Source organism: Camelus bactrianus, chromosome 11, assembly GCF_048773025.1.
Source record: "Camelus bactrianus isolate YW-2024 breed Bactrian camel chromosome 11, ASM4877302v1, whole genome shotgun sequence".
Taxonomy (NCBI): Eukaryota; Metazoa; Chordata; class Mammalia; order Artiodactyla; family Camelidae; genus Camelus; species Camelus bactrianus.
Genome location: NC_133549.1, coordinates 66,736,662 through 66,763,139, shown reverse-complemented (window position 1 = coordinate 66,763,139; position 26,478 = coordinate 66,736,662). Strand labels below are relative to the sequence as shown.

Here is a 26,478-nt window from a genome sequence, read left to right as displayed (position 1 = left end):
ATCATTTACAGTTTGCCCATTTCATGACAAAAAGCTCATATAGCTATATTAAGTCAAAAAGCACTATTAGATAAAAAGCACAACTTACTAGGTAAGATGTAACAATTTTAAAACTATAGCACCTAGTAACCAAATCTCAAATTATATGCAACAAATAGAACTACAAGAAGAAATAGATAAATAATTGATAAGGAATATGACTTGAAGAGGCACCCATAAAACAGGAAATCCAAATGGTCAATAAACACTTAAAAGGACAAAACCTCAGTAATCAGGAAAATGCACATGGAAATCAATTAAATTTCATCCCTACTAGATTTGCAAAAAAATTAAAAGCCTTATAAATATCAATTTGTCAAGCTGTGTAGGAACAAGAACTCTCATATCCTGTTGCTAGGAATATAAACTGTATCAACTTCTTTAAAAAAGTTTGGCATTATCTAGTGAGGTTAAGGATATATACCCTTTACAATCCATCAATTCCACTCCTAGGAATAAATCACAGAAAAACTCTACACTTGTGATCACTGTCATATACAAGAAAGCTCATAACAGTAATGTTTAAAAAAGCCCCAAATTGGAAACAACCCAAATGTCTCTGATCAGTGGAATGGACAAATAAAATTATGGTAATCATGTAATAAAATGCTACACAACAATGAAAATGAACTAAACTACATGCAACAACATGACTGAATCTCACAAATAATGAGCAACATAGGAAAATCACCAAAAATGCATATAAATCCATTTATATTAAGTTGAAAAACAAACAAAACTAAAATCAGGGATACAATGATAGATGGTAACACAACTAAAAAAAAAAAAAGAAAAAACAGCAAGGTAATAATTATTCCAAAAATCAGGATGGTAGTTATTTCTAGAGAAAAGGGAAGGAGATATAACCAAGGTTAGGGCACATGAGGTTGACAGTAAGTGTTCTATTTCTTAGCCTGGATGGTAGATAAATGATTGTTTATCTTATTATTATTCTTTAAAATGAGGATATGGGCTTTATACACTCTTCTGTACGTATAATAAATTAAGAAGATGGGCAAGCTTCTTCCCTTTCCTCTTTCTGTTCAATGAAACACAAACTTCACAGCTCAAGCTCAAAATAGCTATCCTGGACCCAGAGAGTGTGCACCATGAGCAGTAGAACCTCCTCAAAGACCTAGGAATGGTGGTATCAGCTACAAATTGTCTACTCTGGATTTCTCTTACTGTAGAAAAATCTATTTCTATCTTCTAAGGATCTCTGTTCCTTTAGATTTTCCTCTTATATACAGCCAAAACTAATCGTGACACATTCAGTGATTTGGACAAATAACAAAATTTTTAACAATAAAAGCTATGCATTGATGGAAAGGACTCCCTGAGAGAGTATTTCGCACTCACTCCTGGCTGGGCATGGTGAAACGGATTCCTACATGGCAAGAGAGGCAGGACTGCAGGATTTCTAAAGGCCTTTCTGGCAATTAAGATTCTAAGGCTAGTATGTGAACAAAGCAGCTGTGAAGCTGTGACAACTCGGCCTCTGAATCTATCCTTCTGTTATCAGCGAGCACATTCCTTTTCTATAATGTTCCATGTTCTATGTTCTTCATAGGACTGTGCTCAAACATTACCTTCTCATTTGTACCTTTCAAGACTAACTTGACCTTGACTTTAGCATGCGGGGCATCCTCCCTTTGCTCTTCCAGAACCTCTAACCAACCTTCCCCAACTCTTTTAAGTGCCTCTCGGGGCTGTCCTTTGAATTAAATCACCCAGTTTCCCATATCCTCTGGTTTCCAGTTGGGTTTGACCAACGAAAGGCTCCAGCAGATCACAGGGTGGGAAAAGAAAAAGTCTGAAGTATTTATTCCCCTTGATTTACTTCCTGCTAGGTCACTGGTCAGCAGTGGCTGCATTCCTAACAAGTTACCCTCTCCTTCAGCTAAGTTCTCTCAAGGTTCCAGAAACTACTCCCTCCCCTGCCCCTTCGGGCCTAACAATGATAATGACTCTTGGTCCTCAGGTGTTTCACCAAGCCCTGTTGGTGTTCCTTGATCCTAGGCAATCACACTGCTGGTATAAGCCGGGGGATAACTGATATACCCAACAGACTACTTTCAGCCTGTCTGCATCCATATTCCCAGGTGGCTCTTACCTCCACTTAGTCCAGAGCACGGTTTTTCTCTCAGTAATTGTGTTCTGTATGTTTCCACATGTGAAATGATTCAATTCCCTGCAGAAAAGTCTTCATCCCAGGGTGATTCCCAATTCTGCCACCAATGTGTACAAACTGTGTGTAATATTAGATCAGGCAAAGTCTAATTAAGAAGGTAAATGTTACTAAAGATTTCTGACACACACTGCCAAGTCAAGCCAAAGACTGAGATTTGGGGTTTATCTGTTTATAACTCCCCTTTCCTTTAGGCCAAAGGCCAGAGAAATTATCATACTTGTTACTATACTTTATTTATAAAGTTGGAACAATGCTAAAAACAGTGTTCGTCCTGCAACGGCCACTCAAATTGTCAACAAAATTTTTAATGTTCTACCAGTCCCAATGAATCTTCCCTTTCTTCTAGACAATCCTACAAATAAGACACCAGATTCAAATAACAGAAATGAGCTTTTAGTGTCAATTTTTCAGCTTATTGCCTAAACCTCATTTGAGATTCATAAAGAAAGCATCCCTGAAAAAGATTCAAGGGTCAAAGATAAAGTTCTAAGATCTAGAAAGACTTTGATTTTTGGACCTGAAAAACAAAACTGAGACAGGCTTACTGTTTCCAAATCAAGAAAAGAGTGCTGCAGAAATGTTGCAAAAGAAAGCATTTCTACAGAATTTTACTGTGCTGCAGAAAATCATGCTGCACACTCTCCAATATATATTCCAAAGAAGCAGCACTTGACCCATGGGCAAAATAACCCAAGTAACTCTGTAACGGACCCACTAAACTCTAAGACTCACTGCCCCATCCATTTGAGACTGACACGCTGCCTACTGAACTAAGGAGGCAACTATGCCCCCTCATCCATATGAATGCAAGGACGACACAGATGCCATTATCCGTGTTAAGAAACCTAGGTCAGGGTTTCTCAAACAGGGCACTACTGATATTTCAGGTCAGATAATTCTTAATTGTGGGCACAGTAAGCGTTTAGCTGCATCCCTGACCTCTAGCACTCAAGTATGAAAACTAAAAATGTCTCTAGACATTGCCAAACGCCCCTGGGGGAGGAAGCGAGGGATAAAAATCACCCTTGGTTGAGAACCTCGACCCTAGATAAACAATCATCACTCAAGCCCCACCCAGCACTACCATGGGGCATTTGGTAATTCTGAGTCATCCATTTCAATGGATCTATGGAGTAGACTTAGCTTTATAAAGTACCTTTCTGCTTAAAAGCTAGGAGTATTTGGCAACTTGCAAAGTGTTACAGACCCTCAGCACTAGGAAGGAGGAGAATATGGATGAAAAGATTGATTGCCAAAGTGAAGAAAGATTGCTAAATAATTTCCTGACTTGAATTCCCTCTGAAAGCATCGCAATTCTCAGATGAGTGCACTCACCCAATTTATTCACTGAGACACAGGTGGAAAGTATTATGGCATAAATGAGCAAATGGAAAAAGGCAGGCAAACCACCTTAATCAAATGAGGGCAAAATCAAGAGGGGGAAAGCACTAAGGGCTAACAGCCCAAGAGCCTTCATCTGGAATCCAACGTTTGTCATATACGGACTCCAGTCCATCTTCAAGTTTTATTACCATAGCATACTGTCCATATAAGTGGTTTTCAACCCTATCAGACCAACTATAGTTAAAACACAGTTTCACCACTTCATTGCTATGGTACCCTCTCCAAGTCTAGTTTTTCACCTATAAAAGGAGGTTTATCGTTTTCAAAGGGTTTTTGTGAAAATTAAATGCACGTAACATGTAATACATGCTCAATAAATGTTGGCCATCAGACATTATTATTTCTGAATCCACCTTATATTGTGTCCTAGCTTATGCCCATCTATTCCCCCAGAAGAAAGGATGGATGACTGGCTATTCATTTACCAGAGATATTCTAAAAAGGATTTACACACAATATAAGCAAGAAGTTGCATCACATGACTTCTGAGATTGTTTCTAATTCTGGGATTATATGATTCGCTGCCCTGCATTGGTTATTTTCTAGAAACTGGGGTCCTTTCTTCCCAATTAGACATGCCTAATGCATCATACTGCACAAAGCAGCTACAGAGAAACACCGTGAACTCAGGTCATGACAGTTTAGTGTCTCCATTGAAAACCCAGCCCTGGTCATTGGTTCCTTACCATTTAGCACAGCACAAAGAAAGGACAACTGTTCCAGAGAAAGCACCTCAAGCAACATGTACAGTGTCTTCAGAGTCATGATTCCTCAAGGGCCTGTTGTTATCCACGTGAATTAATTCCTTACACCAACAAGCAAAGCAACACCCCTAAAAATCTAGATTTTCAAATGAGGAAGTGAAAAGTAGTGGTGACAACTAGAGAAATACTTCAAAACAAAATTAACTCCAAAGTTAATTTTCTAAATAAAAGCACTCACTGCTTAGACTACTAAAGGGAACTCTTAGGCCCAAGAAGTGATAAGCACATCTCTGGGCACAGAGGTACATCCTACTAACATACAGGAATCTTAATTTACATATACGTACTGATTTACAGAATACAAAACAGAAACTGTCAATTATTGCAAATCACTCTGCATTAACTCCCCAAGGTGCTAACAGTGGTTATCTCTGAGTGGTGGAATTACTGGGGGTCACTTCCTTTTGCTTATTAATAGTTCCCAATTCTTCTAACATATTTTTTTTAAAATAAGAATTTAAAATCACATAGGGCTATTTATTATCTACTGATAATCTGTGAAACTTGAGGCAAGAAACTATTTTAGGTGAACTCTGTAGATAAACCAAGTATCTATGTCTCTAAAATCATCCTTGTTCCCCGCCTCAAACCAGAACTAATCACAATTTAGCTGCCCTCTTTATCTTTCCCCTAGACCTTACAGGCATTGACACTATAGGACGTCAGCACTGGATAGGAAAAAAAAAAATAAACCCTCAATATTAGTTTTTGCCAATTTCCCAGTGACAACTACCAACTCTGTGGGATAGTGAGATAAAGGGAAAGGAATTGTTTTTAAATCAATGTTTTTGCACAAAAAAAATCAGATTCAAAGAAGTGACTTATTAAAAACTAAATGCAGACACAACTTCTACATTGCTATTTTAAAGTCGTGGGCTCCCCACAATTCTCACACTAATGAACCTCTATGAAAAATATAAAAATCAATAAAAAGCCTCTATGGAATCATAAATGTCCCAAGAATAAAACGTCATTTTGGTAAACACTCATTTGGCAATTTTATCCTCCCTGCTCAGTGAAAAATCAGCACAGACAGATCTCAAGAGGAGAGGAATAAACAGCCTCTACCAAAGCAGGCATACTCATCAGTCCAACAAAAGAAAGTACAAACTAACTCAATTCAGCAACTTCTGTTAAGCAATTTACTATACACAGAGCACCATAACAGGTGTTTATACATCTCTAAGCAGATAAAACAACAACACATCTGCCTTCTGGGGATTCACAACTCTAGTCCAGGAGACAAACACTTACAAATTAACATGGGACAAATCCAGACAAAATTTAACAGAAGTTTTAAAACTGCTCTGGTAGTATAAGAAGAGAGAGATTAAAATCAACTGCAAGAATTTTGAAAAAGATTCTTCAAATACGTTAAATATATATATTCATATATTTAATTCAGTCACTTATCCATCTTAACCATTAAACTCAAAACAAAAGATAGCAGCGATGCTCAGCTACCAAAAGCAAGCATCAGAGGTGAAATCTACACACTCATCCTTTGGACTAAAAATAAAACTTAAGGGACAAGTGCCTCATAACAAAGAGGGTATTTGGAAAAGACTCACCAACATCAGAAGGTCCGTACTCGGCATCTTCCTGTTCCAGCCGTCCTTTCCGTGCCTCCCCTCTGCAAAAGGGAACCAGGTTTGTTTACTTCTAAAGCTTTAAACCGTTCCGTAGGCCCGCCTAGATTCCCCAGAGCAGCAGAGAAATGGTTCTCTCCCTTCTTTGAGAGCTCAGATTTCACTCCCAGCTATCACACTCCACCCCTAGCACCCCCAACCAGCGAATCAGAATCCTGCTGGCACTCAGCTTTCCTCCCACAGCTGACCAAACCCGTCCAGAGACCCTCCCACAAAGCAATCCCACCAGGTAGATACCGGGGGAAACGCCCAAACAGTCCCGGACCAAGGCAGGCAGCCCTGAAAAGGCCAGCCCATTCAAACTAACCCGGCCGAGGACCGGACGCTAAAGGCAGCCCAGTCCCATGGTCCAGCCTTCACCGGACTCACTTTAAAAACAGGTTGGCCTCTTTCTCGACTTCATCACTCCCTCTCCACAACCCTTTTCTCTCCGGTGACGGATCAGCAAACCTGCCCGCCGCAGGACCACTTCTACCCCGCCGTGCGAGTGGAGTTTAGATCCCGCTCCCTCCCGGCCCTAGCACCCTCCCCCACCACTCGCGAACCTTCCACTCATGCAGACCTCTCAGGTGGTCGGCGCCCCTACCGTCAGCCCGAACCCGAGCCCGCCCCGCATCTGCTAGCCCGCCGGCCCGCCCGGCCCTTCCACCTCTCCTAGCTCTTCCAGCACCCCTCACCCCTCTCCAACAGGACCCCACGCAGTCCGGACACTCCTCCCTCTCCCCAGCCAGGACCCGCCTCCCATTCAGTCCCTACTCTCCCCTATCACAACCCGAAGTCCTCCTCCCCAGCCCGAACCCTCGTCCTTTCTCTGGAGTCGCGGCGGCCGCGTCCCACCTTCTCCTTCCCAGCTTCCGCGCTCCTTCCTTCGGACACTCTCTCGCCGGTCTAGCTCCTCCTCACCGCGAGACTGACTCGCGAGCTGCAGGGCGCAGGCTCCCCCTGCCGCTGCTGCCACCGCCGCCGAGATTGGAGCTCCCGCCGCCCGCGACTCCGCTCCTCCCCGCCCCGCCCCGCCCGGAAATGCCTCCCGTGGCGCCCGCCCCGTTCCGCAGCCCGGGCGTGCTCGGCCCCGCTGCCGGGCGCGCGCACGCCCGGAGCCGGGCGCTACGCCCGCGTGGCTCCCGGCCCCGCGGCATGTGCGCGCCCCCTGTCGGCCCGGCGGGAGCGGCACCCGCCCTCCTGGGAAGGTGGAACCCTCCCGCTCCAGGGGGTCCCTGGCTTCTTCAGTCTCCCTTTTTAAAAACCAACTTACTAGTCACTTGTGGTCAATTGGAGCCCCTGAAAAAGTCAGCCTGCAGAGCACTGTACAAACTGATTCATAACAACGACTCAAGATGGGTCTCTGGAGAGGCCTTTGGGATTTTAATGGGTGACTCAGATTTGCTCCTTGTCTCTTTCCTGGAGACTTCCACTGAGGTCACTGATGCCTGAAGAAAAGCGACAGGAAAATTCCCTTAATGGAAATATCACTCCCATCCTCCTCTCCCCCAACAAAAATGGAGAACAGAGACATAGGTGTTGGGCAAAAATGCTTCCAGTAGTAGTTTATTTTCCTGACCAATGCTGGGAATCATCTAACAATATTCAAGTGAAAGTGCCTACCAGGATCACAAGGATCACCCTTCATTTGCAGAAGAAATAACTCTTAGTACGTTTTTCATGACTTGTCCATGTGGTCATACACTAATTCAGCAGAAGTGGAATGCAGTGTAGTTAGTTGTACAGTATTTTTTAATAGATAATTTAAATGACACCTACATGGAATCTTGAAACCTTTATAAAAATGACACTAATGAGGGTACCCAATTCCATCTTCTTGCAAAATTTTGTCATGACACCAATTTGGGGTGTCGTCACTACCGTCATCATCCTCATCCAGTACTCTTAGGATGAAATTCCTTGTTAGCACATCTGCCTTCCTCTGCACCACCCTTTAGCACTTCCCAGTTTCCCAGCCAGAATGGTTAAGACCCTGAAAGTGTCAAGCAGGTTGTTTCTGGGTTTCCTCGCCCTCAGCTCCACCCATCAGAAGTCCCAGACATTTGTACCATCCAGAGCTCGTGAATCAGGCACTGATACCACCACACCCTCTTGCTGCTGTTCCCCAGCAGACATGCATTCTCAGCGTTGAAGGGTGAGAAAATGTCCTGGGGCTTCCTGCCAATGCCTGCTCATCAAGAGTAACTCTGGGATTCCAGACATGTCCTCCCTGCTCCCCATTCCCCACCCCTCTGCTTTATTTCTTCCTCAGATCATAGGATCTGCTTTCCCTAGTCTCCTTCTTAGCTGCCACCTCCCTTTCATCTAGAATTCCTGTGCCAGCTGACTGGGGAACAGGGTCCGCGCCTGATTCCTCCCTATACCTCTGTGGTACAACTTCACTGCTGGTGTCACACACACAGTAGGCAGTCTGTTTATTCTTCCCAGATGAATGCACCAATTCAACCATATTGTCTAATCTTTATTGTTATAGACTGAGTGTCTCCCCTCCAAATTCAGATGTTGAAGCCCTAATCCCCAATGTGCTGGTGGGGGCTCTGGAAAGTAATTAGGTTTAGATGAGGTAATGAGGATAGAGACTCATAATTAGGATTCGTGTCCTTACAAGAAGAGAAACCAGACAGCTCTCTCTCTCTTCCCCACCCCTCTCCCCCCGTCCCCCTCTCCCCATGCACAAAGAGGTCATGCAAGCACACAGTGAAATGGCAGCCATGTGCAAGCCAGGAAGAGGACCCTCACCAAAACCCAAATCCTCCAGGACCTTGATCTTGGACTTCGCAGCCTGCAGAACTGTGGTAAGTGAATGTCTATTCTTTAAGCTACTCAGTGTATGGTATCTGTTATAGCAGCCTGAGCTAAGATACTTTGCCAAGAAGTATTCTAGGCACCTTTACATCTAAAGCCCTATTTATGGGCTAACGTGCTCAGATCAGGTGATTCTCATCATCTCCCAACTTGTAAACAAGGACATTAAGGCCCAGAGAACGTAAATGATCATCCCAAAGACACACAGGTGAATGAGATGGAGTTCATATGGGAAGGAAGGCTTCAGATTTTGTAGGAAGGACCTAAAACACGTTTAATTAATTAAAACTAAAGAATGCTAGTGCCCAAGGGGCCTTTAACTATTTGCAGCTTGACCCCATAATACATGCATGAAGAAACCAAGGCCTGGGGAGAAACATGACTCCTGACAGTTCCTGGCAGAGCCCAGGGGCCTTGTATGTGGATATGTGTTGGGGTGGGAGGGGGTGCATGTGTGTGTGTGAGACTTCAGGCCCCTCTGTTGCAGGAAAACGGGGCACGAGAGGATGGCCATGTCCCAAGTCTTTGGGGAGTCCTTGGAAGCACCCTGCCAAATGAGGGTCCTTGGCTTCAAGCAGGAAAGAATTCAAGAGCTAGCCATATTTAGTGACATCCCTCCCCCTAGACTCAAGCAAACACTCCCCACTCTAAAAAGCAGAAACATGCTATCATGCCTCCATTCCTGTCCCGGACACTTCCCACCCAACTGGGGACCTTCTGTGGAAGCCCAGCTTAGGACAGGGCTGTGGACAGATCTTAGGGGGATTGCAGTTTCTGAACCACTCTTGGAAAAGAATGGCCACAGGAAAGCCCCCTGCAGGACATCGACTCATGGAGCCTAAAATGCCCTGCCCGAGGAGGGGCAGGAAACCAGCCAACAGAAGCAGGCTGGGAGGATTACAGAACTTTCCACAGGCGGGGGGGGGGGGGGGGGGGGGGGCTAAGAGCCAGCCAGTCCTGGGAGCAGCTGAGGCAGGGAGCATGAGCCCAGAGGCTGCCACACTGGGATGAACAGCAAGGTGCAGTGGGTCACTGAGCCACATGTCCCAGGTGCCAATTCAGCCAAAAGTCAGAATGGCCAGGCCTGACCCTGAGAAACAAGTTATTTCCCAGGGAAGCCCCCCTTTCCTGAGGAAGCCCCCCTGTGGCTATCCAGGTTGCAAAACCACTCCTAACAAAGCATCAAAACCAAAAAGTGACTGCTTATCAAAAACCAAATAAATACAAACTTCCTTGGGCAGAAGGAAGCCATCTGGGTCTGCGATGACAGAAGAGCTTTGAAGGTGGACCAGCCTCTACCCAGAGATCATTGTGTGCCTCACCCAAGTGGGTTTAACTGAGCCTGGGCTTCCTTGGTTGTAAAGCAAAAGTTAATAGCATCTACCCTCAAACTGTGGTGGTGGTGGTGGGGTACATGCACCCAACATAGGGCACTCAAGAACTATTAGTCTAACCTAATTTTAACTTAAAAAAAAAAAAAAACTATTAATCTAACCTCCTCCACCACATCTACAGTGAGTTCAGATAAGATTCCAATCTGGGCTGTGTGATTGGCTAAGCCAAGCCCAGCCCTCTCACCTTGTTGTTCTAGGTCTGGCTTCAGTCCCCATCAGGACATGATCCTGACAGCTGATTAGGCTTTTCACATGCCCCTTGTCCCTTCAAGTGCACCCTAAGCCTTCTGAAAGCTTGTCCAAGAGCTACAGATCTACTGCCTTCCTGCAGATTTTGTTGTTGGTATATCAGTAAGTCCCAAACCAACCAGGTCCAACAACCCCTATTTATGGGGGGTATAAAAAAAAATATGTTAACCATATGGTATCACTTATATGTGGAATTTAACAAAAGAAAAAAGGAGACACTAATGAACTTATCTACAAAACAGAAACAGACTCACAGACATAGTAAACAATCTTATGGTTACCGGGGAAAGGGGGTGAGAAGGGATAAATTTGGGAGTTTGAGATTTACAAATGTTAGCCACTATATATAAAAATAGATTTTAAAAAGTTTCTTCTGTATAGCACAAGGAACTATGTTCAATATCTTGTAATAACGTTTAATGAAAAAAATATGAAAACGAATATATGTATGTATATGCATGACTGGGATATTGAGCTGTACACCAGAAACTGACACATGGTAATTGACTACAGTTCAATAAAAAAAATAAGCAAATAAAAATTAAAAAAGAAAAAGATAAAATATATATATGTTATAAACAGGGGGTGTACCTCCCCACACATATAGTTCTTTTACAAAGCAATATAGTGTCCTAACTTTAAAAGGGAAAGCCATCATAATAAAATCATACAGGAAGTTAGCAGATGCATGAACTTACAATGGATAAGTATACCTTTAACAGAAGACAATATTTAATTGAATATTGCTGTCACTTTTTCCTTTATATTTGCCATTTTGAAATAAGGGCTAAATGAGGATCTTTGTATAACTACATACAATCATTGTGAAGGGGAAAGGCAGACCAGCATAGAGGTATTGTCTTGGTGACTCTATCACTATGTGAGCAGTGTTGCCATGGGTGATGTGCTTTTCCAAAATGATGGATTAACAGTCGACAGTTCCAGACAAAATGAAGGACAACTTCTATACAATTTCTTGGCTCATGTGACTATGAAACTGGCTTTTCACCTGCGTGATTGTTCTGGCATGATGTTAAAAAGATACGTAGGACTCAGGACAGTTCTTTTTTTTTCCCTGTGCTTCTCTGTTTTGGTTTGGTTTTTGGGGGGGAGATAATTACGTTCATTTATTCACTTTTTTTTAATGGAGGTACTGGGGATTGAACCTAGGACCTTGTGCATGCTAAGCACATGCTCTACCACTGAGCTATACCCTCCCCCAGGACAATTCTTCATTGGGAGGAGCTGGCTCTGCAATGTCTGCATTATGAGGCATCTAGCATCCATCACCACCACCGAATGCCAAAGGAATTACCCCCTTTATTGTGACAACCAAAACTTTTTAAACTTTCAGGATGCCCCTGGGAAGCCAAACTGCCCCACTGAGACCTGTCATTGAGGACTGATAACAGGAATGCAGTCTAACACAAGCCTCATTTTAATAACTACAGCTAATATCTGTCAAGTTAGAAGAGACTCAAGCATTGTCCAGGCTCGTCCTTTCCATCGGGTGTTGCACGTCAGAACCTTCAAGGAGCTCTTCAAAGTCCTCATGTCAGGGCTTTCCTGCAGACCTGGTGAATGAGGGGTGGAGCCCAAAGATTTGGATTTTCAACACCTCTAGATAAAATTTGCTAAATGCTATCCATTCTCATCAATTTCTATGCCTTGGTCCCACAGCTAGGGGAAACTGAACTTAGAATTCCTGACATTCCAGCTCCAGAAGCCTAGGCCCAGAAAATGTACTGAAACTTAGAGGTTCTCGTGCTGGCTTTGAGACTCAGAGTCTGCATGGCTATGGATGCACCATTTACCCTGTCTGGGTCTCAATTTCCTGACCTCAGAATTGGATAGAGAGAGGAAGCTGCTCTCCAACTCTGTCAGTCTAGAATTCTCTCTGCCCTACTTGGGTTACACATCCCAGAAGCCTCTGTTTAGAAACTCCACCTGTCTGTGCTCAGGTTCCCAGAAGGGGCCCTCGATCACACTTGGTTGGAGAGGGTGTCCATCCTCGCCCTGCACTGAGGATGAGTGGTGTGGCCAGAATGCCCTGGATGGCTGGGCTTCCTCTCTCTCCCCCTCAGTGTTGACACAGATGGGATGCAATGAAGAGGCCTGAAGTAACAGAAGTCCTGTGTAAACAGAGGACCAGGTGGGTAATTATGAATCTTGGCCCACGGTGACTCCTTGCCTGGCCCTGCAGAACTGGTTTCCAGGGCTGACTCACTCAGAGGAGCTGGGCTCTGGAAAGCTGGGCAGCACCTGTATCCTGAGCTCAGGGGTCAGGGGAGAAGGAGAGGGCGTCCATCTCTGCAAGCAGATGAAAAAGCTTTTATACCTTTAAAAGTAGAATTTAAGAAATTTTCTCTAATAGTTTTTTTCAAAACCTAAGGGCAGTTCTCCATGCTCCACACTCAAGGGGAATGGGCCTAGGCAGAGGGACCAAGGACAATGTGAGCTGAGAGGACAGAATAAGCAGGAGTCAATCAGGCAGAAAGATGCAGGGAGTGTTCTGGCTGAGGAAACTGTATACACCAAAGCCAATGTGGCAAGAGTAAGGGGGGAGGGGAGGGAGAGGCCAGCACACAGGTCAGGACAGATAGATGTGGAGGGCAGATGTGGAGATGCACATGCCTTCAAGGGCCCAAACAGGTAATGTGAGAGTTACCATTTGGGAATGTAGGCCTCAGGCTCATTCAACTATTTAATGTCAGGTTGCAGTATCCTGGGTCAGGGATGTATAATTGAGCAAAACAGATTCCTTTCCTTCATGCCACTTACATTCTAGTGGAAGGAGGCAAAGAGAATAAGTAAACTATGGTAAGTGAGAAGGTGCCAACATTCCAATTTTCAAAAAAAGTCAAAAGAATCCAGACTTTGTGGTAAAAATCTCTGAATTTTAAAATCATGATGTCCTAGGAGCCTGCCAGCGTTGGGAATTATTCTCATTCTCTTTGCTGGGACTACTTGGTGGTACACATTGGGAACAGTCTCAGCACCCCCAGAGACAGAGCCCAGTGAAGGAGCTTGTAGAAGCAGCCTGCAGGTGTCACCAAGCCACTTCCAGCCATCTGTGGACAGCCCTTCCTTTCTTTTTCTTTTTTTTTTAATTGAAGTATAGTTGGCTTACAATGCTGTGTTAATTTCTGGTGTACAAAATAGTGATTCAGTTATATATAACTATATATATAGTTATATATAGTTATATATATATTCTATATATATATAGTTATATATATATATATTCCTTTTCACATTTTTTCATTATAGCCTATTGCAAGGTATTAAATATAGTTCTCTGTGCTATACAGTAGGGCCTTGTTGTTTATCTATTTTATATGTAGCAGTTAGTATCTGCAAATCCCAGACTCCCAGTTTATCTCTCAACCACCCTCTTTTCCCCTGGTAACCATAAGTTTGTTTTTTATGTCTATGAATCTGTTTCTGTTTTGTGAATAAATTCATTTGTGTCTTTTTTTAGATGCCATATATAAGTGATATCATGTGGTTTCTGTCTCTCTTTCTGGCTTCCTTCACTCAGTATGACAATCTATCATGTGGTTTCTGTCTCTCTTTCTGGGTTCCTTCACTCCGTATGACAATCTCCAGGTCCATCCATGTTGCTGCAAATGGTAGCCCTTCCTTCCTTTCATATGCCCAAGCTGTTCAGAACTCCCATTTTCCTAGGGGACACACAGAGGAGCTGCCCACTGCCCCCAGCTTGCCCCAGCTCTGTTGCAGAGACCCTTGCTCAGAGGGGAATGATGCTCTTCCTAGAACAGAAAAGTGCGCAGTGCTAACACCAATCACATCTCCTGATCTCCTCTGGACACTGGAGGCAAATGCAACATGTGATGAATCTTTATCCTTAGTTAGCAACAGGAAACAGCAAGCCAGCATAATTTCTGCACAAAAAGAGCTCAAAAATCTTGTAGGACCATGATGTGTTCTTGTTGTAATTTGCATAATTTGTCTTGTGACCATGATGTAACTTGCTGAATCACCCGTTTGTTAATTCCATCTTTCTCACCCCAAAATAGAAAAAGAAAATCGTAGTTACATAGTGATTGTCAAGAGATCTAAAAGGTCATAAAGAAGAATATGACCAAGGAACTCCCAGAACTCTGGGCAACTTACTCAACTGTTTTGAAGTTCTGTCTTATAAACAAATACATACCATACGTACAGACCAGTCCACAAATCAAAAAGTAGAGCCTGGTGAGTATTCAAGGAGTGAACATCAGTATTCAGCCCCCGTTTTGAGAAATGGAGTATGGCCAACTGAATTGTTTTTAAATGAATGCTACTGAGGACAGGACGCAGATGATAAGCCTCCTGTTGGAGACCTCAGGGCCATGTAGGAGATATTATTTTTAACTTTATTGAAAGAGCAGCAAGCAGCCATTGAGGTTGTTTTAATCAAGGAGCTGACTGTATCACATTTGTGTTTTAAAACAATTGCTCCACAGAGTACAGAGAATGGCTGGGAGAAGATTCAAACGGGCAGATCAGTCACAAGGCTTTTGCATTCATCTCAGCAAAGGGTGAAGATAGTTGGTTCTGGGATAGAACAATGGCATCAGCTCAGAAGATGGACTTTTGTAAAGTGAGATAACAGATTGAAAGCAGCTGCCCAGAGCCACAGTCCACCTGTGCCCTGACCAGCAGGCTCCCACATATGACCTTAGGCTAGTAGCCCCAGGGGAGAAGTCACATTCATAGCTCGAGACAAGCTAACCTATACCTAGTGGGCTCTACCTTTAACCTGTTAGAGCAGGACTGGAGTACCTCCCCCTTAACCTCGGGATTCTTTCGGACTTGACTGTTTCCCATAGAGTAGAACTGGTTGCGGCAGTAACCAATAGAGCAGTTACATTCATGCTGATGCTGTTTCTGTTTACCCTAGTGTTGTGGGTTGAATCATGTCCCCCAACAATTCATACGCCAAAGTCTTAACTCTCAGTATCTCAGAATGTGATATTCTTTGGAAATGGGGTCACTGCAGGTATAATTACTTAAGATGAGGTCATGCTGAAGGTAAGGTAGACCCCTAATCCAGTATGAGTATCCTTATAAAAAGGGGAAATTCAGGCACAGACATGCACACAGAGAGAATGCCATGTGGAAATAAAGGCAGAGATGGGGATGATGCTTTCATAAGTCAAAACACCAAAGACTAGCGTAGAGGCAGTGGGCAGATTCTTCCTCACAGCCTTCAGAAGGAACTGGTCCAGCCGACACCTGGATCTCAGACTTCTAGTCTCTGGAACTGAGACAATTAACTTCTGCTGTTCAAGCTACCCCATTTACAGTCCTTGGTTTCAGCAGTCGTAGTAATTAATACACCTAGATTCCCAAACTTCAGTAGGTTGACAAAGGAGGTGACACGACCACTCCTAGGAGCCTCACATCCCCTCTGAGCCTCCAAGTGTCAGAGCAGTGGCTGCAGTGAGGGAGCCTCCAGATGCCCTGGGGTCCACTGCCACTGGCTTCCTGGTGGGCATAAGCATCCTGAAGCTAGTGGGTCTGCTTGAGGGACTGCTACACTCAGTTTTGGAGTGCAAACCAAACTCTGCCAGTAGGGACAGATGTGCAGGGGGCACTGCAAAGGAAACCACCCACTGGGACATGTTTCAAATATCCACTCTTACTCTCCACTTTTCATGTAATTCAAGTATTCCAAATGCTCAAACTATTTCCACTGGCTGCCCAGTCAAACAGCTAACTCAACACTCCCTAGTTGTTGCATCATCTTAGACTCAGTTAAAAATTCGTTTTGTTTGAATATTACAAGTCCCTCTGACATACACATCATTGCAGGCCTTTAAAGCAAGTTGTTTATAGCCATAGGCCTGCTTCTGATCCTGGCTATGTCCGTCCAGGAAAGCCTTCCAAAGTCTCTAGTTGGGAACAGAAGGCCCTGAGGGGATTGCCCAATATTGTATCAGGACACAACCTCACAACCATAAAAACAAGTCAAAACCAAGGCCTAGTGGCAGGGAATCAGTTACAGAACATGCATGAATAAGGGTCAGCAGGGATTGCCTGGGCCGCACCCCAAGCTATTTGGAAAGCACGTACCTGATAAGCCTTCCATAAACGGTGACCCACAGCCACAATCATCGATCAGCAGATGTACCAATCTATCTGTGGATTAGATTATATCTGGAGAGGATGACCTCCAAGGGAAGGGACCATACAAACCCCAATTAACTGAATGTTCTCGAACTTGGACTCACAGGCCTCTGATGATAAGCCTCTGCCTCTTTCCATCTTCATCTCCCCCATTTCTACCTCACCCTCAGACTTTATGTTCCAGGCACAATTAGAGTGACCATATAATGAATCATTCAATTCGGGACACTGTTGAGACTGAAGACATATTAATAAGTCTTCTGGGACAACAGGTATAAATGGGACTGTTTTGTGCCACCTGGGACTTTTGGTCTCTCTAGCCACGCAGAATTACTTAGAGTTGCCATTAACATGCCATGGGCTCTTATAGCCCCTGACTTTTGCATAATCTCTCATTTCTTCTTGGAACATTCTCTTCTCCCTGGCCAACTGGGAGCACATTCTGTAGCCCACTCCTCTGTGGAGCCTTCCCTATGACTCATAGATGGGCTTGGACTCTTCACTGTCCTAATTACATTCTAGCTTCATTTTTCTGGCTCCCTACAAGACCAGTAACCTCTTGAAGACAGATATTATATCTTCTTACCTTTGTGTTCTCTAGCCTTTTCCATTTCATAGGTATTCAGCAAATATGTGTCTAATCAATGATTTTCTGATTAGCCTTGAGGAGAGGTGGGTGCAGAGAACCAAGTTCAAATGTGCAAAGAGCCATCACCCCAAAGAGGGTCTAGACTTGAATATGACCATAAGAATAAAACAAGAACATTGACTGGAAGCTTCAAGGAGATTCAGTTCAATGTTAAGAAGAACTTTCTAGCCAACAGGACTACACAGAAAATAAACAGGCAGCCTTTGGCAGGAGAGTTCCCTGTTGCTAGAGCTGTTTTTGCTGACAAATACTAGCATAGAGTAGGCAGGAACTCTGAGGCAAGGATTCAGGCATGTAGAGGGTGAATGACCAGGATAACTACTTTAGACTCTGATCTATCTATTCATTCATGCAATGAATACTTACCGGGCACCAGGCATTGCAGAAAGAGTTTGATGAATTAGTACAAAAGAAATACACCCATGTAACCTCTTGAAGCTTATAGGCTTGCAGGCAAGATACATGTAATTGTAAGAATTATTGGCTATCAAAAGAGAGTAGGAGGGGAAAACTTGGGATAGGAGTCAAAGAAAGGACATTTAAGTTGAAAAGGGATGGAATGTAGTAAACTTGTTTGGTTCCATGATCTTAGATCTTTCTAGAGAGTTCAGGTTTATTCCCTCTTCTCTGTTGCCTGCTCTTCCAGGTGGGTAACCTTCCTGAGTGCTGACTTAGGCCAGTCTATGCCTGCCAGCTCCAGAGCTGTGAGTCCTGCTCAGATGACAGGTTAAAAGGCAACTAACTGATCATCCTAGGGGAGGCAGGTGGGGTGGATGAGCCATGTGGGGTTTCCAGTCATGCCCCTTTCTTTCCTCCCCTCTTCTCTAAAAGACCATCAGAAGGCTAGTCACACAAACTCTGAGACAATAGAGGAACAGGAAGTGCTACAGTAGGTAAACCCTAAGAGCCTGGCAGAGACTCAATTTTGAGAGCAGCCAACCCTCATCAAAGCACCCAATAATACTGGCCACAATCCAGAATCCATGTATGAAGCAGAAAGACATAGCAGGTGAGATAAAGGGCACGTGACCACAGGATTTTCTCCTGTACATTGATGAGAAATAGCACCAAGATAACACAACAGCCATTCATGAAATGTTTGCTTGATTTTGGTAAACAACAAGAAAAATACACCATGCATCGAGCCTTTACTATGAGCCAGGCACTGTGCTGGGTGGTTATATGTGCCTTATCTCATTTAAGCATCAAACAACCCCATAAGGATGGCAGGATAATTATCCTTAATTTACAGATGAGGAAACTGAGGCCTAGAAGGTGTCGAAACTTATCTAAGGTCACATAGTTCACATAGCTAGAGAATGGCAGGTCTAACTGTGTCCAGACCCTGTGGTTCTGGCCTCTGTTCTGAGGACCTTTCATGGGGATAAATGAAAGCCCAACAAAGCAGAGGGGGTTTTTGAATTCCAAAAGTAGATGAGTAAACCCTCAGCAGAGTACAGTTCAGCAAGAGAGGAACCTAAAACCTGAGTTCACAGCACAGTCAAAAGAAGAGCAATAAACTAGAAAAAAAATTTTAATTACCCATATTACAAAGAGATAATCTAATATATAAATCCATATATCCATATAAGAAGGACAAATAAACCAACAGAAAAATGGACAAAGGACATCAACAGAGACTGCAGGCTATACATACAATAGCACTTAAGCATATGAAAAGATCATTGATTAAAGAAGTACAAATTAAAACTAAACTAAGGTAGCATTTATCTCCTATAATCTTGAAAATTTTGTGGGATGCAGCTATTATGGCCTTAAATATATATTTGAAAAGAAGGAAATGTAAAGTCAATGACTTAAGTATCCACATCAAGAAATAATAAAAACACAAACTAGACCCAAAGAAAATAGAAGAAAGGAAATAAGAGAACCAAAATAACTGAAAATTGGTTCTTTGGGGGAAAAAAAAAAAAACCTCATAAAAAATAAACAATCCTGGCAGTTTTTTTTTAATTAATTAATTTTTTAACAATATAACATTTTTTACTGATTTATAATCATTTTACAATGTTGTGTCAAATTCCAGTGTAGAGCACAATTTTTCAGTTATATATGAACATGTATATTCATTGTCACATTTCTTTCTCTGTGACCTACCATAAGATCTTGTATGTATTTCCCTGTGCTATACAGTATAATCTTGTTTATCTGTTCTACAATTTCGAAATCCCATCTATCCCTTCCCACCCTCCGCCCCCTTGGCAACCACAAGTTTGTATTCTATGTCTATGAGTCTGTTTCTGTTTTGTATTTATGCTTTGTTTGTTTTTTGTTTGTTTTTTTTAGATTCCACATATGAGCAATCTCATGTGATATTTTTCTTTCTCTTTCTGGCTTACTTCACTTAGAATGACATTCTCCAGGAGCATCCATGTTGCTGCAAATGGTGTTATGTTGTTGGTTTTTATGGCTCAGTAGTATTCTATTATATAAATATACCACAGCTTCTTTATCCAGTCATCCGTTAATGGACATTTAGGCTGTTTCCATGTCTTGGCTATTGTAAATAGTGCTGCTATGAACATTGGGGTGCAGGTGTCATCCTGAAGTAGGGTTCCTTCTGGATATAAGCCCAGGAGTGGGATTCCTGGGTCATATGGTAAGTCTATTCCTAGTCTTTTGAGGAATCTCCATACTGTTTCCACAGTGGCTGCACCAAACTGCATTCCCACCAGCAGTGTAGGAGGGTTCCCTTTTCTCCACAGCCTCTCCAGCATTTGTCATTTGTGGATTTTTGAATGACGACCATTCTGACTGGTGTGAGGTGATACCTCATTGTAGTTTTGATTTGCATTTTTCTGATAATTAGTGATATTGAGCATTTTTTCATGTGCCTGTTGATCATTTGTATGTCTTCCTTGGAGAATTGCTTGTTTAGGTCTTTGGCCCATTTTTGGATTCGGTTGTTTGGTTGTTTCTTATTAAGTTGTATGAGCTGCTTATATATTCTGGAGATCAAGCCTTTGTCGGTTTCATCTGCAAAAATTTTCTCCCATTCCGTAGGCTGTCTTTTTGTTTTACTTATGGTTTCTTTTGCTGTGCAGAAGCTTGTAAGTTTCATTAGGTCCCATTTGTTTATTCTTGCTTTTATTTCTATTGCTTGAGTAGACTGTTCTAGGAGAACATTTTTGAGATGTATGTCAGATAATGTTTTCCCTATATTTTCTTCAAGGAGGTTTATTGTATCTTGTCTTATGTTAAGTCTTTCATCCATTCTGAGTTTATTTTTGTGTATGGTGTAAGGGAGGGTTCTAGCTTCATTGGTTTACCAGCTGCTGTCCAGTTTTCCCAACACCATTTGCTGAAGAGCTGCTGCTGTCCAGTTTTCCCACCACCATTTGCTGAAGAAACTGTTTTTATTCCATTGTATATTCCTGCCTCCTTTGTTGAAGATTAGTTTACCAAAAGTTTGTGGGTTCATTTCTGGGCTCTCTATTCTGTTCCATTGGTCTATATGTCTGTTTTTGGTGCTGTCTTTACCATGCTTTCTTGATGACTGTAGCTCTGTAGTATTGTCTGAAGTCTGGGAGAGTTATTCCTCCAGCCTCTTTCTTTCTCTTCAGTAATGCTTTGGCAGTTCTAGGTCTTTGATGGTTCCATATAAATTTTATTATGATTTGTTCTAGTTCTGTGAAATATGTCCTGGGTAATTTGATAGGGATTGCATTAAATTTGTAGATTGCCTTGGGCAGTGTGACCATTTTAACAGTATTGATTCTTCCAATCCAAGAGCATGGGATATCTTTCTATTTTTAAAAGTCTTCTTTAATTTCCTTCATCAGTGGTTTATAGTTTTCTGTGTATAATTCTTTCACCTCCTTGGTTAGATTTATTCCTAGGTATTTTATTACTTTAGGTGCTATTTTAAAGAGGATTGTTTCTTTACTTTCTTTTTCTGTTGATTCATTGTTAGTGTAAAGAAATGCTACTGATTTTTGAACGTTAGTCTTGTAACCTGCTACCTTGCTGAATTCTTTGATCAGCTCTAGTAGTTTTTGTGTGGACCTTTTAGGGTTTTCTATATATAGTAACATGTTGTCAGCGTATAGTGACACTTTTACCTCTTCTTTTCCAATTTGGATCCCTTTTATTTCTCTCTCTTGCCTGGTTGCTGTGGCTGGGACTTCCAAGACTATGTTGAATAGGAGTGGTGATAGTGGGCATCCTTGTCTTGTCCCAGATTTTAGTGGGAAGCTTTTGAGTTTTTCACCATTGAGTACTATGCTGGCTGTAGGTTTGTCATCTATAGCTTTTATGATGTTGAGATATGTTCCCTCTATACCCACTTTGGTGAGAGTTTTTATCATAAATGGGTGTTCAATTTTATCAAATGCTTTTTTTGCATCAATTGAGATGATCATGTGGTTTTTGTCCTTTCTCTTGTTGATGTGATGTATTACATTGATTGATTTGCATATGTTGAACCACCCTAACCCTAGCAGTGTTGATCAAGGAGAGAGAGAGAATGAACAAATTCAGCGCAATATCAGACAAGAAAAAGAAGATATCCTGTTATCACTATAGTTTCCAGAGACATAGGCCATGCTCTAAACCTGAAGATGTAGATGCTTTACAAAAAGTCCTAGAAAAGCATAGTATATGCCAACCACAAGGTGACAGATGTTAGAATTATCTGACAAAGATTTTATAGCAGACATGATAAAAAATGCTTCACTGAGCAACTAGGAACACACTTCAAAAAAGTGGGGGGGGGGGGAATAGAAAGCCTTAGCAAAGAAATAGAAGCTATAAAGAACCAAATGGAAATTTTAGAACTGAAAAATACAATAACTGAACTAAAATCTCAGTGGATGGGCTCAACAGCATAAGAGAGGAGGAAGAAGAAAGAATCAATGAACTCTAAGATAGAACAATTGAAACTACCCAGTCTGAAACACAGAAACTAGACTGAAAAATCAACAACAGAAAAGTGAACAGAGCCTCAGGGGCCTGTGGGACTATAACCAAAGATCTAACATTTGTGCCATCAAAGTTCCAGAACAGGAGAAAGAAAGAGTGTGGGGCTGAAAAAGAACTCAAAGAAATAATGGCTGAAAACATCCCAAATTTGGCAAGAAACATAAACATAGAGATTCAACGGGCGGAACAAACCAGGCAGAATAAAGCCAAAGAAATCCACAGGCAGACACATCATTATTAAACTCCTAAAACTAAAAGAAAAAAAATCTTAAAAGCAGCCAGACAAAAACGACACCTTACCTGTATGGAAGAAGAAAAAACAAAACAAAACAATTAGAATGACAGCAGATTTCTCATCAGAAAATCACAGAGATCAGAGTGAAGTGGCACAGTATTTTTCAGGTGATGAAAAAAACAGAACAGTTAACCCAGAATCCTATACCTAAGCAAAAGTATCCTACAGGAATGCCGGGAAATTAAGACATTCTTAGATGAAGGAAAACTAAGATGGTCTGTCACCAGCAGACATGCCCTAAAAGAATGGCTAAAGGAAGTTCTCTAAACAGAAAGGAAACAATGATAGAAGAACTTGGAACATCAGGAAGGAAGAACACAGTCAGCAAAAACTATGAGTAAACAGGCTTTCCCATTTACTTCTTATGGGTTTTCTAAATAATGTTTGGCTGTTGAAGCAAAAATTACAACACTGCCTGATATGGTTCTAAATGTATGTAGAGGAAATAATTAAGACAATTATGTACAGTTTGGGGAATATAGTCAACAGCTACGTAGTATGTTTGTACGGTGACATACCATCACTAGTATTGTGGTGATCATTTTAAAACATATAGAAATATCAAATCACTATGTTGTATAACAGGAACTAACATAGCATTGTAGGTCAATTATACTTCAAAAACAGACTCAGAAAAAGAGATCAGATTTGTGGTTGGATTGAGGCAGGGGGAGTTGGATGAAGGTGGTCAAAAGGTACAAACTTTCAGTTATAAGATAAATAAGTACTAGGGATGTAATGGACAACATGAGAAATACCGTTAACATCGGTGTTTGTTATGTATGAAAATCGTTAAGAGAGTAAATCCTAACAGTTCTCATCACAAGGAAAACATTTTTTTCTATTTCTTTAAGTTTGTTATCTGTATGAGATGATGGATGTTACTGTGATAATCATTTCACGATGTAAGTCAAATCATAATGCTGTACACCTTAAACTTACACAGTGCTATACCTCAACAAAACTGGAAGGAAAAAAATCAGTTAAAAATAATAAAATCCCAACAAAAAAATTGTAGATATAGATAATTCTAAAATTTATATGGAAAGGCAAAGGAACTAGAAGAAAATCTTAAAAGACAAAGCTGTAAATCCGCGATATTGTGATTTAGAATAAGGAATACACATCTATTTAGTCTTCACCCCCAATCTGAGCCCCTAAAATCCCTGGAATTGCCTAAGTGACAAGAGAGATGAAAGTGTCTTTTGTTATTCATAACTAGCCCTTTCAATCACACCTGAGTTTAGGTTAACGCGGCAACCTTTGGTTGCCAGGGGAACCTTTCAGCCCTACCCCTGACCTAGGGAGTAGGGAGGAGAGAGGGGCTAGCCTTTGAATCAGTCTCCAAAGGCCAAAGATTTAATCAGCCATTCCTACCTAATGAAGCCTCCATAAAAACCTAAAAAGATGGGGTTTGGAGAGCGTCCAGGTTGGTGAGCACAACCACGTGTTGGGAGTGGCACACTGCAGTTCCACGGGGACAGACGCTCCTGCACCAGCGACGTTGCCCTATGTACCTCTTCATCTGGCTGTTCATCTGTATCCTTTATAATACCCTTCACACTAAAGTAGTAAACACAGGTAAATATTTACCTGAGCTTTGTGAGCCATTCTAGCAAACTTTCAAACCCGAGGAGGGGATGGTGAGAACCTCAATTTAATGCTGGTCAGTCAGAAGTACAGGTGACAACTAGAACCTGAGGCTGCTGTTGTTACCAAGCAGGGGCTCGTGTGCCCCTGGCGCAGAAAGCCAAATTCTGACAGCGGGTATTTGCATCAAAATGAGGGTTTATTGTAGTGCGATCGGCAAGGGAGTAAAAGACAATCCTCAGACCCACTCCATTTGGTCTTTGAGTTAGAGATGATTGAAAAGGGAAGAACAAGAGGCTGGGATTAATTATCATGTGACATTTCTGTAACTGCAGTTTCGGGAGTCAAGAGGTTTCTGGTTTATGATTCTCTTGGCCAAGTGGTCCACAGCTCGAGGGCCCATTCTTGTCCTGGGGAAACAGCCCAAGTTTGTAGTTAAGGGTATCTACGATAGCAGTTTTAGTACATCAGTGATATTATCGACCACAGCAATCTCAGGCATCTGACTCTGGCTGATTAGTGTTCAGTTAGCACAGGACTGAGGTCAGAAGGGACAAGAAAGAGCATAAAGTTTTGGATAGAGGAATTAATCATAAACTCGGTAAGGGAACTCAGTTTTAGGGGGACTCGGTTTCAGTCTCCCTAAAGTGGGGGCATTCTTGTGGGACTGGGCCCTTAACCTGTGGGGTCTGATGCTGTCTCTGGGTAGCTAGTGTCAGAATTAAGTTAAACTTGTAGGACACCCAGTTGGTGTCTGCTGAAGTGGAGAAATGCTTGGTATGGGAAAAACTCCCATACAGCTGGTGTCAGAAGTCTCAAGAGTGGAAGAGGAAAAAAAAAGAGTTTTCCCTGATGAAGTTTTCTACCACTAGGCACCAAGATGTATTTGAAACTGGCAGAATGGTAGACCAATAGAGCACTGGAAAAGAACAGAGTCCACAGACAAACCCACACACATTTGGACACTTGAATTTTGATAAAGATGACACTGCAGAGAAGCAGGACAAGGACAGGTTTTAAATAATAGTGCTGGTCAAATTGGTATTTATATGGGAAAAGACATGGCTCTTGGCCCTAACTTACACCATACCCAAAAACCAATTCCAGATTGATCATAGATCTAAATGCAAAAGGCAAAATAGAAAACCTTCTAGAAAAGAATGAGAAACTATCTTCATAACCTTAGGTAGGCAAAGATCTCTAATAAGACACAAACACCATTCATTACTAAGGACAAAATGAATCAATTATACTAAGTTAAAATTAGAAATTTCTCTCCATCAAAAGACTGCATTTGGGGACAGAAGAGCAAGCCACAGAGGGGAGAATGTATTTTTTTAATACATATAAGAATTTCTCTGATCATCAACTACCTCATCTATACGGTTAAATGAGACAATATATTTTAAAAAGTTAGCACAGTGCCTGGCATGTACGAAGTATTCCATAAAATTCAATACTGCGTCCCTTATAACTGAGGCATCCCGGCAGGAGGACTGTACTTCAAATCACTTCCAGGCAGACAGAATCTCTCCTGTTTCTGATGCCCCATAAAAGAGCTGTCAGAGGGTTTCCTCTCAATTCTCTCATAAACCTTACAAACCAATGTTGAAGGCGTTCTCTAAAGTACCCACTTCAATCCCAAAGCTGCAATCTGCACGTAGAGCGGATGATCAGTTCTAAACAGTACAGTGGAAGGGCTGGGAGGCGCAGCGGGAGGGTGAGAGTGGGTTTGACTCTCGGCTGTGTCAGGTCACATTGTGGGAAATCTTCCAAGTGAGCTGAAAGCAGCAAGCGGGGAGGGGCTGGTCAGGAGGGAAGAAAGCCCTCTCTTCTTTCAAACATAGTATTGTTTGTCACAGTAGCCACCAAGATTCCCAGAAGCACGCAAGTGGGGGCTTTCAAATGGTTTCAGAGGGGTCACCTCATTCCTGCAGAGACAAGCCCAGAGCTTAAAGGGGGAACATGCTGACCTGTGTGAATGGAGAAGCCCTGTGGGCAAGGACAGTGGCTTGAGGCCCCACCCCTCAGCGGGGATGGGCAGAACTTTTGAAGGACTTGGGTTTGCCTCTAGCTAGCCTCCTTCCTGTTCTTCCTCCCTAGCGGAGGACAGGAGTCTAGAAGCCTCGGCCACTGACAGGAAGCCAGGGGGGCTGAGAAGGAAGACCCTCGAACAGGCCCACCCCCATCAGTTTTGAGTGCCAGCAGCCTCATTCCTAGGACAGCATCAAGCACCACCTGCAAACCCTTCCGTTATTTACAGAGTCTGTCTACACCCTCAGCAGCCCTGCGGTCAGTCGAAGGATTATCCTGACCCCTTTGTACAGCTGTCCAAGTTGAGCCTTGGAGAAACAGTGAATTACCTAAGGC

The 26,478-nt window shown here is 42.5% G+C and overlaps 3 protein-coding genes across 17 annotated transcripts in view; 1 reads left to right on the top strand and 2 right to left on the bottom strand.

The window, feature by feature from the left end:
- Positions 1–7,441, bottom strand: part of SGPL1 (sphingosine-1-phosphate lyase 1) — a 53,929-nt gene extending 46,488 nt beyond the window's left edge. The window contains exons 1-2 of one of the 3 annotated variants that reach the window (XM_045514214.2): positions 7,303–7,441; positions 5,970–6,031 (exon numbers count right to left, since the gene is read on the bottom strand). In XM_045514214.2, the coding sequence (XP_045370170.1) occupies positions 5,970–5,996 (27 nt within the window). In that variant the 5' untranslated portion in view covers positions 5,997–6,031; positions 7,303–7,441. Of the gene's footprint in view, positions 1–5,969; positions 6,032–6,416; positions 6,436–6,884; positions 7,040–7,302 lie in introns of those variants that run through there. The other 2 variants (XM_010951645.3, XM_045514215.2) reach the window with 2 other exon arrangements.
- TBATA (thymus, brain and testes associated) overlaps positions 6,287–26,478 on the top strand; it is a 37,927-nt gene continuing 17,735 nt past the window's right edge. The window contains exons 1-2 of one of the 4 annotated variants that reach the window (XM_074374155.1): positions 6,287–6,427; positions 8,730–8,845. The gene's annotated coding sequence lies outside the window, so the exon portion shown is untranslated. Of the gene's footprint in view, positions 6,428–8,729; positions 8,846–14,584; positions 14,717–26,478 lie in introns of those variants that run through there. The other 3 variants (XM_074374159.1, XM_010951647.3, XM_074374156.1) reach the window with 3 other exon arrangements.
- Positions 7,338–26,478, bottom strand: part of ADAMTS14 (ADAM metallopeptidase with thrombospondin type 1 motif 14) — a 127,519-nt gene continuing 108,378 nt past the window's right edge. For 6 of the 10 annotated variants that reach the window (XM_074374147.1, XM_074374137.1, XM_074374140.1 and 3 more), the window contains one exon: positions 14,716–25,889. The gene's annotated coding sequence lies outside the window, so the exon portion shown is untranslated. Of the gene's footprint in view, positions 7,478–9,781; positions 12,073–14,715; positions 25,890–26,478 lie in introns of those variants that run through there. The other 4 variants (XM_074374144.1, XM_074374143.1, XM_074374139.1 and 1 more) reach the window with 3 other exon arrangements.